Source organism: Pseudophryne corroboree, chromosome 1 (genome assembly GCF_028390025.1).
Source record: "Pseudophryne corroboree isolate aPseCor3 chromosome 1, aPseCor3.hap2, whole genome shotgun sequence".
Taxonomy (NCBI): Eukaryota; Metazoa; Chordata; class Amphibia; order Anura; family Myobatrachidae; genus Pseudophryne; species Pseudophryne corroboree.
Window position 1 is genome coordinate 788,228,939 of NC_086444.1, and position 18,534 is coordinate 788,247,472.

The 18,534-nt window shown below is 48.3% G+C and overlaps 1 protein-coding gene across 1 annotated transcript in view; it reads left to right on the forward strand.

Annotated features, from left to right (window-relative positions):
• Nucleotides 1-13,231, forward strand: part of UBE2D3 (ubiquitin conjugating enzyme E2 D3) — a 226,674-nt gene extending 213,443 nt beyond the window's left edge. The window contains exon 7 of the mRNA XM_063918271.1: nt 12,309-13,231. Coding sequence (XP_063774341.1) covers nt 12,309-12,354 — 46 coding nt within the window. The 3' untranslated portion in view covers nt 12,355-13,231. The remainder of the gene's footprint in view (nt 1-12,308) is intronic.
• Nucleotides 13,232-18,534: the final 5,303 nt, after the last annotated feature.

Here is an 18,534-nt window from a genome sequence, read left to right on the forward strand (position 1 = left end):
TATTCCCACTCGTGGTTGTCCACGACTCCTATAGAGATTATAGAGCCTGTGTTGAGCGCAGGGAGCCCACAAGGGGACTCTTAGAGTTCGGCCGGCGTGATGTCGCTGTCAGGATATTGACAGCCGGCATCCCGTCCACCGGTAAAACGTATGTAGTCCATACACCCTAGTGTACTGTATATTCACATAACCTTATGTTCTAAAAGTTGATACTGCATTGAAAAAATTGTCTTGTAATATGACTAATGACCAAATTCCTATACAGTCAATATGCAACTTTGTCTACTGCAGACATGTCCAAACTGCGGCCCTCCAGCTGTTGAGAAACTACACATCCCAGCATGCCGACACAGCTTTAGCTTTCTCTGACAGCAAAACTGTCAGGGCATGCTGGGATATGTAGTTTCACAACAGCTGGAGGGCTGCAGTTTGGACATGCCTGGTCTACCTACTGCAGCATTAAGGTCATCGTCCATTGATGACTACCAAAGTTCAAAATAGTGTGTTTTTTGTTGAAGTGTTCCTGTACACTATATCCAATTACTTAACACAATTGTCAAGTAGGAGAGACTAGTTGCCAGAATTGCAGGGTGTTCCGTCACGGTTTAAGACGTTAAATTGAACGAGAGTGCTCTGTTAATGTTGTATTTTAAGTAATGTCGTCTTGTGTGCAAAGTAATAAGGGTGTTTATTGTCAATTTGAGGCTTAGGGCTAGAAGTACTAATACTTAAAATGGAGAGTGAACTACCAGCCAATCGGCTCCTGTAATTTTTCAAACAGACTAGGGCATGGCAGTTCGCTGATTGTCTAGTACTTTATTCTCTCCACTTTATCACTCTCCAAGGCTTAGTACATCTCCCCCTGTGTGCCACAACCCCTCCAAGTCCAGATTTATTTTTTGACCAATGACTGTTTTTGAAATGAGAGATTTCTGGAGCAGGGTACACTCTGTTCCACAGGGGTGTAGAGTTGGAACTTGATCCAGAGGCATTAACAAGCTAAAGCTTTGACTGTTCCCAGGATGCATTGCCGGGTTTTCTCCTCTATAACCCCGTCTGCGGGCACTGCAGCTCAGTTTGTAAGTTGGTGCCTTCAGAGCAGGTCACTTAACAGGGGGGGATATGCTAGGCAACCCTGAAAAGAGCTTTTAAAAGACTTCAAGGGCTGCAGCACTTTGTCATTGTGACATACTGTACTACGGCTCCATCACCTCCCCAGCAGCACTGCATACTCCCGTTGGCCGAGTTCCCGAGTGCTGGCGGCGGAGGTGCTCCAGTCCCCAGGCACACCACCGCTGACGCTCTCCTGGATCGCGTGGCTGCTTCTTATAGAGGAGGTAAGAGGGTCCCCCAGGAGGGACCTGCCACTAAATCGCGTTCTATTCACGTGGACACTGTGTACAGGGACCCCACTATATCCACCAGGGCAGGGAGCACAGGTCGGATTGTGTAAAATCTGTTTTAATAAGGCTTCACAGTACCTGGTGGTGAGGACCAGCATAGGGGATAAGGCACTGATCTGCAGCCCCTCCCTCGGCTCTGGGCGCCATCTACTACTGTTGTTCCCGCCCTGGAGCTGCTTATCACTCTCCCTCACTCCCTAACTGAGATTTTGGCGCCATCTTCTCAAGTAGCTGTGTCTGGTCTCCGAGACTGCAGGGCAAAGTCTCCTCTGTAAATCCGCCTGCTTCATCAACGCTGTGATTTCTCTAACGTCCTAGTGGATGCTGGGGACTCTGTAAGGACCATGGGGAATAGACGGGCTCCGCAGGAGACTGGGCACTCTAAGAAAGATTTAGTACTACTGGTGTGCACTGGCTCCTCCCTCTATGCCCCTCCTCCAGACCTCAGTTAGAATCTGTGCCGGACGGAGCTGGGTGCATTTTAGTGAGCTCTCCTGAGCTTGCTAATAAGAAAGTATTAGTTAGGTTTTTTATTTTCAGAGAGCTTCTGCTGGCAACAGACTCTCTGCTACGTGGGACTGAGGGGAGAGAAGCAAACCTACTAACTGCGGCTAGGTTGCGCTTCTTAGGCTACTGGACACCATTAGCTCCAGAGGGATCGAACACCGGAACCTAACCTTGGTCGTTCGGAGCCGCGCCGCCGTCCCCCTCGCAGAGCCATAAGACAGAAGCCGGCGGGTTGAAGCAAGAAGACGTCAAAATCGGCGGCAGAAGACTCCTGTCTTCATATGAGGTAGCGCACAGCACTGCAGCACGGGCCATTGCGCCCACACTAACCCACACACTCCGGTCACTGTAGGGGGGGGGGGGGGGGGGGGCGGCGCCCTGGGCAGCAATTGATTACCTCCTGGCAAAAAAGAAGCATATATACAGCTGGGCACTGTATTATGCATGAGCCCCCGCCATTAATTTTACACACAATCGCGGGACAGAAGCCCGCCGCTGAGGGGGCGGGGCCTTCTTCCTCAGCACTCACCAGCGCCATTTTCTCTCCACAGCTCCGCTGAGAGGAAGCTCCCTAGGCTCTCCCCTGCAGACTCACGGTAGAAAGAGGGTAAAAAGAGAGGGGGGGCACATAAATTTAGCGCTTTAATCATATATACAGCAGCTACTGGGTAAACACTAAGTTACTGTGTGATTCCTGGGTCATATAGCGCTGGGGTGTGTGCTGGCATACTCTCTCTCTGTCTCTCCAAAAGGCATTGTGGGGGTCCTGTCCTCATTTAGAGCATCCCCTGTGTGTGTGGTGTCGGTACGCTTGTGTCGACATGTTTGACGAAGAGGGCTATGTGGAGGCAGAGCAGGTGCAGATGAATGATGTGTCTCCGCCGACGGCGCCGACACCTGATTGGATGGATATGTGGAAGGTGTTAAATGATCATGTAAACTCCTTGCATAAAAGGTTGGATAAAGCTGAAGCCTTGGGACAGTCAGGGTCTCCGCCCATGCCTGATCCTACAGCGCAGAGGCCGTCAGGGTCTCAGAAGCGCCCACTATCCAAAATTGACACAGATATCGACACGGATTCTGACTCCAGTGTCGATGATGCAAAATTGCAGCCTAAAATGGCTAATGCCATCCGCTACATGATTATAGCAATGAAGGATGTATTGCACATATCAGAGGTAAACCCTGTCCCTGACAAGAGGGTTTATATGTATGGGGAGAAAAAGCAAGAGGTGACTTTTCCCCCTTTACATGAGTTAAATGAGTTATGTGAAAAAGCGTGGGATTCCCCCGATAGGAAAGTGCTGATTTCCAAAAGGTTACTTATGGCGTACCCTTTCCCGCCAACGGACAGGATGCGCTGGGAATCCTCCCCTAGGGTAGATAAAGCTCTGACACGCTAATCTAAGAAGGTGGCCCTGCCGTCACAGGATACGGCCTCCCTAAAGGATCCTGCCGATAGGAAGCAAGAAAGTATCCTGAAGTCTGTTTATACACATTCAGGTACTATACTGAGGCCGGCAATTGCGTCGGCCTGGATGTGTAGTGCTGTAGCAGCATGGACAGATAATCTGTCTGAGGAACTGGATACCTTAGACAAGGATACCATTTTACTGACCCTGGGGCATATAAAAGACGCTGTCCTATATATGAGGGATGCCCAGAGGGACATTTGCCTACTGGGCTCTAGAATAAATGCAATGTCAATTTCTGCCAGAAGGGTCCTGTGGACTCTGCAATGGACAGGTGATGCCGACTCCAAAAAGCACATGGAGGTTTTACCTTACAAGGGTGAGGAATTGTTTGAAGACGGTCTCTCTGACCTAGTTTCCACAGCTACGGCTGGGAAGTCAAATTTTTTACCATATATTCCCTCACAGCCTAAGAAAGCACCGTATTACCAAATGCAGTCCTTTCGTTCACAAAGAAGCAAGAAAGTCAGAGGTGCATCCTTTTTTGGCAGGGGTAGAGGAAAGAAGCTGCACCATACAGCTAGTTCCCAGGAACAGAAGTCCTCCCCGGCTTCCACTAAATCCACCGCATGACGCTGGGGCTCCACAGGTGGAGCCAGGAGCGGTGGGGGCGCGTCTCCGAAATTTCAGCCACCAGTGGGTTTGCTCACAGGTGGATCCCTGGGCTATTCAGATTGTGTCTCAGGGATACAAGCTGGAATTCGAAGTGATGCCCCCTCACCGTTACCTCAAATCGGCCCTGCCAGCTTCCCCCATGGAAAGGGAAATAGTGTTAGCGGCAATTCACAAGTTATATCTCCAGCATGTGGTGGTAAAGGTTCCCCTCCTTCAACAGGGAAGGGGATACTATTCCACAATGTTTGTGGTACCGAAACCGGACAGTTCGGTCAGACCCATATTGAATTTAAAGTCCCTGAACATTTATCTGAAAAGATTCAAGTTCAAAATGGAATCGCTCAGAGCGGTCATTGCAAGCCTGGAAGAGGGGGATTTTATGGTGTCTCTGGACATCAAGGATGCTTACTTGCATATCCCCATTTATCCACCTCATCAGGAGTACCTCAGATTTGTGGTACAGGACTGTCATTACCAATTCCAGATGTTGCCGTTTGGGCTCTCCACGGCACCGAGAATATTTACCAAGGTAATGGCTGAAATGATGGTGATCCTGAGAAAGCAAGGAGTCTGTTATCCCATACTTGGACGATTTCATAAAGGCGGGGTCCAGAGAGCAGTTGCTGATCAGCGTAGCACACTCTCAGGAAGTGTTGCAGCAGCATGGCTGGATTCTGAATATCCCAAAGTCGCAGCTGATTCCTACGATGCGTCTGCCCTTTCTGGGCATGATTCTGGACACAGACCAGAAGAAGGTGTTTCTCCCGGCGGAGAAGGCTCAGGAGCTCGTGACTCTAGTCAGAGACCTCTTAAAATCGAAACAGGTGTCGGTGCATCACTGCACGCAAGTCCTGGGAAAGATGGTGGCATCGTATGAAGCCATTCCCTTCGGCAGGTTCCATGCGAGGACCTTTCAGTGGGATCTGTTGGACAAGTGGTCCGGATCGCATCTTCAGATGCATCGGCTGATCACCCTGTCCCCGAGGGCCAGGGTGTCTCTGCTGTGGTGTCTGCAGAGTGCTCACCTTCTTGAGGGCCGCAGGTTCGGCATACAGGGCTGGGTCCTGGTGACCACGGATGCGAGCCTCCGAGGATGGGGGGCAGTCACTCAGGGAAGAAACTTCCAAGGTCTGTGGTCAAGTCAGGAGGCTTGTCTGCACATAAATATCCTGGAACTGAGGGCCATATACAACGCCCTGAGTCAAGCGGAGCCTCTGCTTCGAAACCAACCGGTGCTGATTCAGTCAGACAACATCACCGCAGTGGCTCATGTAAACCGCCAGGGCGGCACAAGAAGCAGAGTGGTGATGGCGGAAGCCACCAGGATTCTTCGTTGGGCGGAGAATCACGTGCAAGCACTATCAGCAGTGTTCATTCCGGGAGTGGACAACTGGGAAGCAGACTTCCTCAGCAGGCACGACCTCCACCCGGGAGAGTGGGGACTTCATCACGAAGTCTTCACTCAGATTACAAATCGATGGGAACTGCCACAGGTGGACATGATGGCATCCCGTCTCAACAAAAAGCTACAAAGGTATTGCGCCAGGTCAAGAGACCCTCAGGCGATAGCTGTGGACGCACTAGTAACACCGTGGGTGTTCCAGTCTGTCTATGTGTTTCCTCCTCTTCCTCTCATACCCAAGGTGCTGAGAATCGTAAGAAAAAGAGGAGTGAGAACAATACTCATTGTTCCGGATTGGCCAAGAAGGACTTGGTACCCGGAACTGTAAGAAATGCTCACAGAGGACCCATGGCCTCTGCCTCTCAGACGGGACCTGTTGCAACAGGGGCCCTGTCTGTTCCAAGACTTACCGCGGCTGCGCTTGACGGCATGGCGGTTGAACGCAGGATCCTAGCGGAAAAAGGCATTCCGGATGAAGTTATTCCTACGCTGATAAAGGCTAGGAAGGACGTGACCGCAAAACACTATCACCGTATATGGCGAAAATATGTGGCCTGGTGTGAGGCCAGGAAGGCCCCTACAGAGGAATTCCAGCTGGGCCGGTTCCTGCACTTCCTACAGTCTGGAGTGACTATGGGCTTGAAGTTGGGGTCCATAAAGGTCCAGATTTCGGCCCTATCCATTTTCTTTCAAAAGGAACTGGCTTCTCTTCCTGAAGTTCAGACATTTGTTAAAGGAGTGCTGCATATTCAGCCCCCTTTTGTGCCACCAGTGGCACCTTGGGATCTCAACGTGGTGTTGGGTTTCCTGAAATCCCACTGGTTTGAGCCACTTAAGACCGTGGAGCTAAAGTATCTCACGTGGAAGGTGGTCATCCTATTGGCCTTAGCTTCGGCTAGGCGTGTGTCAGAATTGGCGGCTTTGTCATGTAAAAGCCCCTATCTGGTTTTCCATATGGACAGGGCAGAATTACGGACTCGTCCGCAATTTCTGCCGAAGGTGGTGTCATCTTTTCATTTGAACCAACCTATTGTGGTGCCTGCGGCTACTCGTGACTTGGAGGATTCCAAGTTGCTTGATGTAGTCAGGGCTTTGAAGATCTATGTAGCCAGGACGGCTGGAGTCGGGAAGACTGACTCGCTGTTTATCCTGTATGCATCCAACAAGCTGGGTGCTCCTGCTTCAAAGCAAACCATTGCTCGCTGGATCTGTAACACGATTCAGCAGGCTCATTCTGCGGCTGGATTGCCGCATCCAAAATCTGTGAAAGCCCATTCCACAAGGAAAGTGGGCTCTTCTTGGGCGGCTGCCCGAGGGGTCTCGGCATTACAGCTTTGCCAAGCAGCTACTTGGTCGGGTTCAAACACATTTGCTAAGTTCTACAAGTTTGATACCCTGGCTGAGGAGGACCTTGTGTTTGCCCATTCGGTGCTGCAGAGTCATCCGCACTCTCCCGCCCGTTTGGGAGCTTTGGTATAATCCCCATGGTCCTTACGGAGTCCCCAGCACCCACTAGGACGTTAGAGAAAATAAGATTTTACTCACCGGTAAATCTATTTCTCGTAGTCCGTAGTGGATGCTGGGCGCCCGTCCCAAGTGCGGACTTTCTGCAATACGTGTATATAGTTATTTCTTAATAAAGGGTTATGTTATGGTGGCATCCATTTGATGCTCTGTTGTTTTTCATACTGTTGACTGGGTAAGTTTATCACAAGTTATACGGTGTGATTGGTGTGGCTGGTATGAGTCTTACCCTGGATTCCAAAATCCTTTCCTTGTAATGTCAGCTCTTCCGGGCACAGTTTCCTTAACTGAGGTCTGGAGGAGGGGCATAGAGGGAGGAGCCAGTGCACACCAGTAGTACTAAATCTTTCTTAGAGTGCCCAGTCTCCTGCGGAGCCCGTCTATTCCCCATGGTCCTTACGGAGTCCCCAGCATCCACTACGAACTACGAGAAATAGATTTACCGGTGAGTAAAATCTTATTTTTACAGTCACTTAAGTATTATGCATGTCCTTTTAAAGACAGTGTTTCTCTGCCAGAATATTTGGCAAGTGTTCTGATATATACATCCAGTCACTGTGCTGTGCATTGATAGAAAGATTCTATTGACTAGTCCAGTGCAGTTTTATTGTTTGTCTAAATTATCTGCATTGTCACTGTGACTGTGTGCCTGCATCTGCTGTATGATTTTCACTTTCAGTGTATCACAGCCTAAGCCATCACTGTATTCTGTACCCTGGTGGGCTAGGTGCATCAGGGCGGGAAATCCGCGGGCGCTCTTGCATCATGCAGTGCTTGCGCAAAGGATTTACCTGAGGGGGAAGTTTTAACTGATGGTTTGTGTACTGGGTGCAATACATTTCCCAGTCAGCCTGTAGCCAATTAGAAGCCACCTTGGGCAGCATTCTCAAGTATGCTGAATACACTTGTGACATGTCTTACACCCCCTTTGGGACCTCCTGTGCCATTGCAGCCACATATTGTCCCTGTAGTGAATCCACCCTGGGCGGACACTTTCTAACCAGATACAACCATTAAATCAATCTTTGGTTAGACAAGTCTAACCCACGTCCCTCTAGGGTCAAGGGGTCATATAAGCGGGACGCTTCCTACTCACAATCCACTAATATTTCAGATAATTCTTCTGATGGGGAGTATACTGATCCGTCTGACACTGATAGTTGCTTCTGACGAGGTACCTTCAACTCTGGTTGATGATCCTGACCTAGTGGAGGCGTCTTACCACATTCTGACCATTTCATTGACACGTCAGGAACCCCGGTGTTCTCCAGGAAAGATTCTCCCTGTCTAAGAAAATGCTGGCTCATTATCCTATCCTGTGGAGAGGAGTAACAAGTGAGAAAATCCACCACCGGTGGACTCGTGTCATCCGTCTTGTGGCGTCATCTACTCTGCCTGTCACCACTGTCACCTCACTGAAGGAACCGACGGATAAGCGTGTGGGGAGGTGCCTGAAGTTTATTTACTCCCTTACAGGTGCTGTACATAGACCCACTATAGCAGCCTCCTGGGCCACAGAAGGAATTGAAGCATGTGTTCAGGCATTAAAGGAAGAGCTGCCTCAGGATATATCTGACACTGCCAGACAATATTTGTCTCCTATTACCACCGCCTCCTATTATATTCAGGAAGCATCCACTGAGGCAGGTGTAATGGCGGCTAAGGCATCCACTACGTCTATACTGGCCCGCCGAATTATCTGGTTGAGGTCATGGAAGGTGGACATGGGACTCCAAAAAGACCTTGGAGGTATCCCCTTTAAGGGAGACGTCCTATTTGGGGAAAATCTGAATAAGATTGTGACTGACTTGGTGACTGCTAAGACTGCATTTCTCCCAAATACTAATCCTTCTGCACAGAAGACAGAGTACCACTTTTTGTTCCTCTAGGCCTCAAGGTAAAGCAAAAGTTCAGGCATACCCGAGACAAGCTCGTGTTCCCAAAACCACTAAGCCCAAAGCAAAACAATCCTGGGCTGCCAGTCAGCCTGCTTCCAAGCAAGACGAGCCTGCTGCATGACGAGGCGTGCCTCCCCCTGGGGGACACCAGGGTGGGAGGCCGACTTCTACAGTCCACCCAGGTCTGGTTAAAGACCACTTCAGATGCATGGGTGCGAGAAGTCGTCTCTCGCGGGTACACTGTATTTCATGAGACATTCTCTTTGCCAGTTCTGCATGACTGTTATTCCTTCGGATCCATTGAAGGCGCAAGCTCTCTACCTGTTGTGCGTTCCCTCCTGGATTCGAGAGTGGTAGTGCCGGTACATCGGTCACAGAGGGGCGAAGGATACTACTCGACCCTGTTTCTAGTCCCGAAACCAATGGGTCTTTCCGGCCTATACTCAACCTCAAATCATTGAACAAATTTGTGAATGTTCAAGTTCCATATGGAAACGCTGTGCTCAATTGTCCTGGCCATGGAACCCGGAGACTATATGGTATCCCTGGAATATACAAGATGCATATCTGCACATACCTATTGCCATATTGCATCAACCGTATCTGCAGTTTGCTATTGGTAACCTTCACTATCCGTTCCAGGCTCTGCTGTTTGGACTGGCCACAGCCCCTCGGATCTTCACCAAGGTTATGGCCGTGATGGCTCATCTACGTCGTCAGGTAATCAGGATCCTGCCATATCTGGATGACTCCCCAGATGTACTCATCAGTCATCTGCAACGGATGGTACGCTGCCTACTACTTCCTACTAGCCCACGGGTAGCTCGTCAACTGGAAGAAGTTCTCGCTGGTCCCTGTTTGGAGCATGGTGCACCTGGGGGAACTGCTGGACACAGCCAAAGCCTGTTTGTCTCTAGAAATGGTCCTGAAATTTTAGGACAAGATCAGATGCTTCCTCTTTCGCCCAAGAGTGTCTGTTCACTCGGCTATGCAAGTACTAGGCCTCATGGTGTCTGCTTTAGACATGGTAGAGTACGCTCCGTTTCATTCCTGCTCTCTACAAAGGTTAATCCTTTCTAAGTGGGATGGCCTGCTTCATCCAATCAGGTCTCAGACGAACCTCTGGAGTCAAGGAGATAATTTTGTCACTAAGCTGGTGGCTACAGAACCAACAGTTGAACAGGGGCCGTCCTTTCTGGATTCCCAACTGTGGATGCCAGTGTACGGGCTTGGGGTGCAGTTCTGGATCATCTCTCGCTCTCTCTGGTCGGTGGACCAAGGAGTAATCTCTCCTCCCCATAAACATTCTGGACTTGCGGGCAGTGTTCAATGCTTTGGCTCTTGCCCTGCCTCTGATACTGAACAGGCCTGTTCAAGTACAATCAGACAACGCCACCATGGTGGCATACATAAACCATCAAGGTGGCACTCGAAGCCGCATGGCAATGATGGAAGTGTTAAAAATCTTTGATGGGTGGAACGCCATTTGCCAGCAATATCGGCAGTGTTCATTCCGGGGCTCCTCAACTGGGAAACTGATTTCCTCAGTCGTCAGGATGTGCATGCCGGAGATTGGAATCTTCAGGCAGTCTTTCAACTCCTAGTGGACAAGTAGGGTCTACCAGATGTAGACCTGATGGCGTCTCGACACAATCACAAAGTTCTGGTCTTCGGATCAAGAACAAGGGCTCCTCAAGCAGCGTTCATGGACGCACTGGCAATTCCATGTAACTTTCGGCTGCCCTACGTGTGCCCTCCAGTGTCCCTTCTGCTCAGGGTACTACAGAAATTCAAGCAAGAAGGAAGAATACTATTTCTAGTCACTCCAGTGTGGCCCAGAGGGCATTGGTTCTCAGACCTGCAGGGTCTATCGATAGAGCGTCCTCTTCTACTTCAACGCCCGGACCTCCTCGTTCAGGGCCCTTGTCTACCTGGACCTGGCCAGATTCGATTTGACAGCGTAGCTCTTGAAGATTCATTCCTGAGGGCCAAAGGATTCTCCTAGGCAGTTATCCAAACTATGCTGAAGGCCCGCAAACCGGCGAGGATTTATTATAGGGACTGGAATCTTTCTTCATCTGGTGTGCTGCTAAGAATTACGATAGATACAAATTCAGGACTTCCAGACTTTTGGCTTTTCTGCAACAAAGCCTAGACTTAGGCCTTCGTCTGGCCTCCCTCAAGGTTCATATATCTGCCTTGTCAGTGTGGTTTCAGAGAAAAATTGCATTTTTCTGACGTTCATACTTTCACTCAGGGTGTTTTACAGATTCAGCCTCCCTTTGTCCCTCCTGTGGCTCCGTGGGATCTGTCTGTCTTGAATGCCCTGCAAGAGTCTCCATTTGAGCCTTTTGAGTCTGTGGACCTTAAATGCCTTACGCTTAAGGTTGTGTATCTGCTGGCTATTGCCTCTGCTAGATGGGTGTCTGACTTAGGTGCTTTGTTCTGTCCACCCTTTCTGATTTTTCAGCGTGACCGGGTAGTTCTTAGAACTCGCCCTGGTTATTTACCTAAGTTGGTGTCAACTCTCCATCTTAACCAAGAGATTGTGGTTCCGGCTTTTATCTCTTCTGGTTTGTCCTCCAAAGAGTGGTCTTTGGTTGTGGTACGGGCTCTCCTTATTTACGTGGTGAGGTCTGCCTCTCTCTGGAGGTCAGATACAATTTTTGTACTTTTTTTGGTTTTCACAAACAAGGCTGGCCTGCGAACAAGCAAACATTGGCCAGATGGATTAGTATGGTGATTGCACAAGCTTATGCACAGGCTGGTCTTCCAGCTCCTGCTGCTATTAAAGCCCATTCTACTCTGTCTGTTGGACCTTCTTGGGCGGCCCGCCGAGGCGCATCAGCTGAACAATTGTGCAAGGCAGCTACGTGTTCATCAGTGGACCCGTTCATAAGGTTCTTTGCCTGTGATAAGTCTGCCTACCAGGATGCTTCCTTTGGATTCCGGGTTCTTGTGCCCACTACGGTGCGTCATCTCCCATGAGTAACTACCCAGCTGCAGAAAAGGAGATTTATGGTAGACTTGCCATAGTTAAATCTTTCTGCGAGGTACACTGGGTTCCACAGGGCGCCCACCCTGACGCACTTGGCTTCTTTGGGTTTGCATTACCCGCTGGTCCCTTCTCCTGTCATGAGAACGTGGTTCTATGTGACTAACATCTGCCGTCTTTTAACTGCTGCTGCATTGGACTGGTTAACGAAACTGAGCTCCAGTGCCCGGAGGCAGGGTTATAGAGGAGGGCCCGCAATGCATCCTGGTAACAGTCAAAGCTTTAGCCTGTTGGTGCCTCTGGATCAAGATCCAACTCTACACCCTGATGTATTCCCTGTGGAACCCAGTGTACCTCGCAGAAAAACTATGGTAGGTCTACCATAAGTCTCTTTATCTATTAAATTATGTCTTGAATGTCTATAGCTGTCAGTGCATGTTCATTTATTATGTAAATTATTTTTATTTATTATTTTTCTCTCTCAAATTTCAGGTACAACAGAATAGCCCGGGAATGGACTCAGAAGTATGCGATGTGATGCTACCTTCAAGTCTAAATAACACCTGCATTATAGCTGGAATAAACTTTAAATTACTGTTTTCCCCTCCCTTTCAGACCTCATCTACCTTCCCTTCTATCCCCCCAACCCCACTTTTTTTTTTTTTTTTTCTCCCCATTTTTATTTTGGGTTTATTTTGTGCTGCCTCCCTTCATGCACATGCTCACATGGGAAGACTTTAGCTCAGCATTGGACAGAAACTGCTCTAGACTGTCAAGTAGTTGCCAGAATACAATTGCCCAAGATTCATAATATCAAACGGAGCATGTGTTAAAACGTGGCCGACGTCTTCACTGTAACTTGGTTATGAGACTAAACTCATCCTTCATTTCTCCTTGAAATGTTGAAGATTAGCGCCTGTATTTGGGGTTGGGAGGGGGAAGGTGTTAGGCAAAAAATAATATAAAAAAATACTGAATTGTGTATCATCGTAGGATACAAGAATGTGGAATTGCAATGGATACTTTGGTCAAACCCTCCAGATGTTTAATACTTCATGATGTACTTTATGCTCATAAAATGTTTTGATTGGAGAGTTGGTGTTGAAATTTATATAGTGGCGGAACAGAAATGTATTTTATGCATGTCAATAAACATGACAAATTGGAAGGTGACACCCCATTGAATAACAAAAATAAGATCAAAAGTTTTTGTAATTTTTCATTGAGATTTTTTATTTTATTCATTATTTTTTTATTTTTTTTTGGCGGCTGAGCTATTAGTTAATCTATCTTCCAAAACACTGTTAATATAGCACTGAATAAAATGATTCAAGCGTCATTGGATGACTGATCAACTAATAGCTCTGATCTGTGTTCGTTTTTTTTTTTTTCTTCAATAAAGTTGCATAAACCAATGTGTAACCTGCCTGAATTAATGTTTGCAACCTTTAATTTCTCTGTAAATTCAAATCTGTATATAAAGTTTGGATTTTTTTTTTTTTTTACATCAATGATGGTGTATAGTTTCAGGAGAACATAAATAATTTTTCCTGTGTTTATCAAAGCTTGTTGATTACTTGGTATGAAATGCAGAATCAACCTATTGTTGCCAGAAGTTCCAGCATCCAGTAAGACTGGCTGGGGAGGGGATTGCTTGCTAAAAATTATCCTTTAGCAGAGCTTTCATGGTTTCTGATCAGCTATTCTAGTTTCTACTGACTTATGTGACATTCAGCTGGGATAGCCATAAACTCACTTGCAATGTGAACTTGGTACTATCTGGACTTATTGGTGAAGGCTCACATGGGCATTTTCTACAACACTAAATCCTGCTTGCCTGCGGGAGTGGTGTCGTGAAGCTTAAGTGAGTTTTTGTTTTTTTGTGCGTGTGGGATGTTTATTAGATTGAAAGAATTTTCTCTGCTGTTTACAAAATATGTAATTTAGTGCAGAGAAGTTTTAATCTTTAAGTGACTTATGAATAAAAGTAGTACTATAATTTTTTTTTTATTCCCCCCCCCCCCTTCACAATAAAAAGCTGTATGTGCCACTTAGTTTTTCCCTTTTTGTTGTGATGAATACTAAATACATTTTGTCAGACAAAGCTTGGTAGGGCCTAATGAAATTAATGAAATATTGATGCTCACTAGAATAATGTGGATACATGTTGGAATGTTTAAATGTTTTTAGTAGGTGTGATAGTGCATGCATTTTTAATATAAAAGACTGTTTTCACGTGACAGTCTACCTGTGGAAATTACATCATTGGTTATTTTTAGGGTGGATCCCCCTCAAATAAAAAGGAAAAGCTCTTAACACCTACTTAAAATTTAAAGAATTGTTTTGAAACAGTATTAGATCTTTCAGTTTTTATCCATATATTCTACTGGTCACTAACTTACGTTTCTATTTCTGGTGCTTAAACACAATTTCTCTGACGTCTTAGTGGATGCTGGGGACTCCGTAAGGACCATGGGGAATAGCGGCTCTGCAGGAGACTGGGCACAGCGAAGAAAGATTTAGGACTACCTGGTGTGCACTGGCTCCTCCCACTATGACCTTTCTCCAGACTTCAATTAGAATCCTGTGCCTGGCTGAGCTGGATGCACACTAGGGGCTCTCCTGAGCTCCTAGAGAGAGAGTATATTTTAGGTTTTTTATTTTACAGTGAGATCTGTTGGCAACAGACTCACTGCAGCGAGGGACTAAGGGGAGAAGAAGCGAACCTACCTAACTGGTGGTAGCTTGGGCTTCTTAGGCTACTGGACACCATTAGCTCCAGAGGGATCGACCGCATGAAACCGGCCATTGATGTTCGGTCCCGGAGCCGCGCCGCCGGCCCCCTTACAGAGCCAGAAGCAAGAAGAATCCGTAAAATCGGCGGCAGAAGACATCAGTCTTCACCAAGGTAGCGCACAGCACTGCAGCTGTGCGCCATTGCTCCTCATACACACTTAAACACTCCGGTCACTGAGGGTGCAGGGCGCTGGGGGGGGAGCAATAAATACACCTTGGCTGGCAAATATATCACAATATATAGCCCCAGAGGCTATGTATGTGATAAATACCCCTGCCAGAATCTATAAAAAAGTGGGAGAAAAGTCAGCCAAAAAAGGGGCGGAGCTATCTCCCTCAGCACACTGGCGCCATTTCTTCCTCACAGCTCCGCTGGAAGGAAGCTCCCTGGCTCTCCCCTGCAGTCTACACTACAGAAAAGGGTAAAAAAAGAGAGGGGGGGGGCACTAAATTTAGGCGCAATATACATATAGCAGCTATAAGGGGATATAATTTAGTTAATCCCTGATTTATATAGCGCTCTGGTGTGTGCTGGCATACCTTCTCTCTGTCTCCCCAAAGGGCTTTGTGGGGTCCTGTCTTCTGTCAGAGCATTCCCTGTGTGTGTGCGGTGTGTCGGTACGGCTGTGTCGACATGTTTGATGAGGAGACTTATGTGGAGGAGGAGCAGGTGCCTATAAATGTGTTGTCACCCCCTGCGGGGCAGACACCGCAGTGGATGGACTTGTGGAAGGAATTACGCGAAAGTGTCGACTCCTTACATAAAAAATTTGACGACATGCCAAATGCGGGGCAGCCGGCTTCTCAGCCCGTGCCTGCCCAGACGTCTCAAAAGTCATCAGGGGCTCTAAAACGCCCGCTACCTCAGATGGCAGACACAGATGTCGACACGGATACTGATACCAGTGTCGACGACGAAGAGACTAATGTAATGTCCAATAGGGCCACTCGTTATATGATTGAGGCAATGAAAAATGTTTTACACATTTCTGAGGTGACCCCAGGTACCACAAAAAAGGGTATTATGTTTGGGGAGAAAAAACTACCAGTAGCTTTTCCCCCTTCTGAAGAATTGAATGAAGTGTGTGAACTAGCGTGGGCTTCCCCCGATAAAAAAATTGGTAATTTCAAAAAAATTACTAATGGTGTACCCTTTCCCGCCAGAGGATAGGTCACGGTGGGAAACGCCCCCTAGGGTGGATAAAGCACTTACGCGCTTATCAAAAAAGATGGCACTGCCGTCCCAGGATACGGCCGCCCTAAAGGAACCTGCTGACAGAAAGCAGGAGGCTCTCCAGAAAGCTATATATACACACACTGGTATTATACTGAGACCAGCTATTGCCTCAGCATGGATGTGCAGTGCTGCAGCTGCATGGTCAGACTCCCTGTCAGAAAACATTGACACCCTAGACAGGGACACTATATTGCTAAACGTAGAGCATATTAAAGACGCTGTCTTTTACATAAGAGATGCACAGAGGGATATTTGCCGGCTGGCATCAAAAATAAGTGCACTGTCCATTTGTGCCAGGAGAGGGTTATGGACCCGGCAGTGGACAGGTGATGCAGATTCTAAAAGGCACATGGAAGTTTTGCCTTATAAGGGTGAGGAGTTGTTCGGGATGGTCTTTCAGACTTAGTGTCCACAGCAACAGCTGGGAAGTCAGCATTTTTGCCACATGTCCCCTCACAACCAAAGAGAGCACCGTATTATCAGGTGCAGTCCTTTCGCCCCCAAAAGAGCAGACGGGGTAGAGGCGCGTCCTTTCTGCCCAGAGGCAGAGGTAGGGGAAAAAAAGCTGCAGCATACAGCCACTTCCCAGGAACAAAAGTCCTCCCCCGCTTCTTCTGCTAAGTCCGCCGCATGACGCTGGGGCTCAGCAGGCGGAGCCAGGTACGGTGGGGGGCCGTCTCAAAAACTTCAGCAATCAGTGGGCTCGCTCACAGGTAGATCCCTGGATCCTTCAAGTGGTATCTCAGGGGTACAGGCTGGAATTCGAGACATCCCCCTCCCCCCCCCCCCCCCGCCCTTTCCTCAAATCTGCCTTACCAACGACTCCTACAGAAAGGGAGGCTGTGTTAGAGGCAATTCACAAGCTGTATTCCCAGCAGGTGATAGTCAAGGTGCCCCTACTTCAACAAGGACGGGGTTACTATTCCACAATGTTTGTGGTACCGAAACCGGACGGTTCGGTGAGACCAATTTTAAATTTGAAATCCTTGAACACATATTTAAGAAAATTCAAGTTCAAGATGGAATCGTTCAGGGCGGTTATTGCAAGCCTGGAAGAGGGAGATTACATGGTATCTCTGGACATCAAGGATGCTTACCTGCATGTCCCCATTTACCATCCTCACCAGGAGTACCTCAGATTTGTGGTACAGGATTGTCATTACCAATTCCAGACGTTGCCGTTCGGCCTGTCCACGGCACCGAGGGTATTTACCAAGGTAATGGCCGAAATGATGATACTCCTTCGGAAAAAGGGAGTTTTAATTATCCCATACTTGGACGATCTCCTGATAAGGGCGAGGTCCAGAGAGCAGTTGTTGGTCGGCGTAGCATTATCTCAGGAGGTGCTACACCAGCACGGTTGGATTCTGAATATTCCAAAGTCTCAGCTGGTTCCGGCGACACGTCTACTGTTCCTGGGGATAATTCTGGACACAGTCCAGAAAAAAAAGTGTTTCTCCCAGAGGAGAAAGCCAAGGAGCTGTCATCTCTAGTGAGAGGCCTCCTGAAACCAAAACAGGTGTCGGTGCATCATTGCACGCGAGTCCTGGGAAAGATGGTAACTTCCTACGAAGCGATTCCATTCGGCAGGTTCCATGCCAGAACCTTTCAGTGGGACCTGTTGGACCAATGGTCCGGATCGCATCTTCAAATGCATCGGTTGATAACCCTGTCTCCAAGGACCAGGGTGTGTCTGCTGTGGTGGCTGCAGAGTGCTCATCTCAGAGAGGGCCGCAGATTCGGCATACAGGACTGGGTCCTGGTGACCACGGATGCCAGCCTTCGGGGCTGGGGTGCAGTCACACGGGGAAGAAACTTCCAAGGACTTTGGTCAAGTCAGGAGACTTCCCTACACATAAATGTTCTGGAACTGAGGGCCATTTACAATGCCCTAAGTCGAGCAAAGCCCCTGCTTCAAAACCAGCCGGTTCTGATCCAGTCAGACAACATCACGGCAGTCGCCCATGTAAATCGACAGGGCGGCACAAGAAGCAGGACGGCGATGGCAGAAGCCACAAGGATTCTCCGATGGGCAGAAAATCACGTGTTAGCACTGTCAGCAGTGTTCATTCCGGGAGTGGACAACTGGGAAGCAGACTTCCTCAGCAGGCACGACCTCCACCCGGGAGAGTGGGGACTTCATCCAGAAGTCTTCCAACTGATTGTAAACCGTTGGGAAAAGCCACAGGTGGACATGATGGCGTCCCGCTTAAACAAAAAGCTAGAAAAATATTGCGCCAGGTCAAGAGACCCTCAGGCGATAGCTGTGGACGCTCTAGTGACACCGTGGGTGTACCGGTCGGTTTATGTGTTCCCTCCTCTTCCTCTCATACCCAAGGTACTGAGGATAATAAAGAAAAGAGGAGTAAGAACTATTCTCATTGTTCCAGATTGGCCAAGAAGGTCTTGGTACCCGGAACTACAAGAATTAATCTCAGAGGACCCATGGCCTCTGCCGCTCAGACAGGACCTGCTGCTGCAGGGGCCCTGTCTGTTCCAAGACTTACCGCGGCTGCGTTTAACGGCATGGCGGTTGAACACCGGATCCTAAAAGAAAAGGGTATTCCGGAGGAAGTCATTCCTACACTTATTAAAGATGTAACCATACAACATTATCACCGCATATGGCGAAAATATGTTGCGTGGTGTGAGGCCAGGAAGGCCCCAACGGAGGAATTCCAGCTA